We start from the raw sequence: 2,780 nt of genomic DNA on the forward strand, positions 1-2,780 counted from the left end.
GCGGGCTTACCAGGTGGTCTTCTCCTTGGAGTAGCGGATGCCGGGGACCTTTCCCACGCGCCGGACCACCATCCTGAGGCGGTTGTTGCCTGTCAGGACCTTCACAGCGCTGCTCATAGTGATGCTCTCCAGACTAACGCCGTTCACCTCCACCAGCTTATCCCCCACACACAGGCCTGCCTGTTCTGTAGACATACACACACACACACACGCACATGCACACGCACACACACACACACGCACACGCACACGCACAGGCACAGGCACACGCACACGCACACGCGCACACACTCACACACACACACATGCACACAGACACACACACACACGCGCATGCGCATGCACGCACACACGCACACACACACACACACACACACACACACACACACACGCACACATGCACACATGCACACACGCACAAACACACAGACACACGTATTTATAGATACACACACTATGGGCATTAATATGGAGTTGGTCCCACCTTTGCTGCTATGACAGCTGACCTCTCTTCTGGGAAGACTTTCTACTGGATTTTAGAACATGGTTGCGGGGGATTTGCTCCCATTCAGCCACAAGAGCATTTAATGAGGTCGGGCACTGATGTTGGGCGTTCCAATTCATCCCACAGATGTTGGATGGGGTTGAGGTCAGAGCTCTGTGTGCAGGCCAGTCAAGTTCTCCCAGACCAAACTCAGCAAACCATGTCATTATGGACCTCACTTTGTGTATGGGGGCATTGTCATGCTGAAACTGGAAAGGGCCTTCCCCAAACTGTTGCCACAAAGTTGGAAGCACACACTTGTCTAGAATCTCATTGTATGCTGTGTATATGGGTACACATATAGGGTACTATGTGGTATTCAGGTGTATATGGGGTAGACAGGTATACAGGTGTATATGGGGTATTATGTGGTATACAGGTGTATATGGGGTACTATGTGGTATACAGGTAGGTAGTAGGTAGGGGTAGTATTGGTACCTGCAGAGCTGTGGTCCTCCACCTTGCTAACGAACACGCTGAGTCCGTGCTCCGAGCCTCCTCGCACGCTGAAGCCCAGCCGCCCGTCCACACTCTTGTCCACTGTGATCGTGTGCATGTCCTCGCTCTCCTCTCCACCTGCAACACACACGGGTACACAAATATCAACATTCACACTCACCAGACACTTTATTAGGAACACTGTACTAATGCTGTACTGCGTTCTCTAAATAGCCCCGATTCTTTGTGGCATTGATTCCACAAGATGTTGGAAACATTCCTTTGAGATTGTGGTCCATGTGTACATGACTAAATCATGCAATTCCCTGCCGATTTTTCAGATGCGGTTTCAAGCTGTGAATCTCCCGTTCTGCCACATCTCAAAGGTGTTCTGTTGGATTCCGATCCGGTGACTGGGAAGGCCACTGAAGAACACTGACTCATTGTCATTGTCATCAGTCGTCAGTTTGAGATGACTTTTGCTTTGTGACATGGTGCATTATCATGCTGGAAGCAGCCATTAGCAGATGGTACATTGTGGCCATGAAGGGAAGCACATGGTCAGCAACAATACTCTAATAGGCTGTGGCATTCAAGAGATGATTGGTTGATATTAACGGAGCCAAAGTGTGCCAAGAAAACATTCCCCACACCTTTATACCACCTGAGGTGTTCCTAATAAAGTGTTTGTGAGTGTATGTGTGCCATTTAGCTGACGCTTTTTGTGTGTGTGTATGTGTGTGTGTGTGTGTGTGTGTGTGTGTGTGCGCATGCGCGTATGTGTGCGTGTATGTGTGTGTGTGTGTGTATGTGTGTACAGTATGTGTGTGTGTGTGTGTGTGTGTGTGTGTGTGTGTGTGTAGCTGTCCTGTGTGGTACCAGCCGGCGGCCTCCTCACCGTCCACAGCGCGCGCGCGTGTGTGTGTGTGTGTGTGGGTGTGTGTGTGTGTGTGTGCGCATGCGTGTATGTGTGTGTATATATGTGTGTGTGTGTGTGTATATGTGTGTGTGTGTGTGTGTGTATATATGTGTGTGTGTGTGTGTGTGTGTGTATATATATGTGTGTGTGTGTGTGTGTGTGGGTGTGTGTGTGTGTGTGCGCATGCATGTATGTGTGTGTATGTGTATGTGTGTACAGTATGTGTGTGTGTGTGTATATGTGTGTGTGTGTGTGTGTGTGCGCGCACGTGCGTATGTGTGTGTGTATGTGTGTGTGTATGTGTGTGTGTGTGTGTGTGTGTATATATGTGTGTGTGTGTGTGTGTGTGTGTGCGTGTGTGTGTGTGTGTGTGTGTGTGTGTGGTACCGTCCACAGGGGAGTTGATGAGGATGACGCGGCCCATGGGAGAGCAGGATCGTATTCCCCCCCGCCTGCGCTGCTCCTTCTTCCTGAGGAGGTGGCGCGTAGCCGCGTGTGACCCCTGGGTCCCGGGGGTCGTCTCCCTACGGGAGGGGTCTGACGAGTGAGCCATGGCCAGAGGAGGGGTCCCCTTTCACACACACTCTCCCAGGGGCTCAGTGCTGCGTGGAGGCGCCTGGAAGGACAGAGCAGGGGGGGGAGGACGTTTCAAACGGAAGCCCAACTGTCATTCTCCTTCTATCATTCTCCCCCTGGCCTGAGCTAGATTACTCTTCCTGCTACGACTGGTGAATTGATGATGAGTCACTTGCTTCCTCAAATGTATCGATTGTAAGTCGCTTTGGAATTAGGCGTCTGCTAAATGCCCGAAATGTAAAAAACGGAAGCCCAACTGTCATTTCAAAACGGAAGCCCAACTTTTGTTTTAGGGATCCACAT

At 50.7% G+C, this 2,780-nt stretch overlaps 1 protein-coding gene across 1 annotated transcript in view; it reads right to left on the bottom strand.

The window, feature by feature from the left end:
- Positions 1-2,454, bottom strand: part of LOC308167246 (PDZ domain-containing protein 7-like) — a gene marked incomplete at both ends in the record, with an annotated part of 16,026 nt that extends 13,572 nt beyond the window's left edge. Inside the window, 3 exons of the mRNA XM_080541632.1 lie at positions 11-185; positions 983-1,120; positions 2,289-2,454. Coding sequence (XP_080397758.1) covers positions 11-185; positions 983-1,120; positions 2,289-2,454 — 479 coding nt within the window. The remainder of the gene's footprint in view (positions 1-10; positions 186-982; positions 1,121-2,288) is intronic.
- Between the last annotated feature and the right edge of the window lie 326 nt (positions 2,455-2,780).

This window comes from Nansenia antarctica, assembly GCF_963989245.1.
Source record: "Nansenia antarctica genome assembly, chromosome: 11".
Taxonomy (NCBI): domain Eukaryota; kingdom Metazoa; phylum Chordata; class Actinopteri; order Argentiniformes; family Microstomatidae; genus Nansenia; species Nansenia antarctica.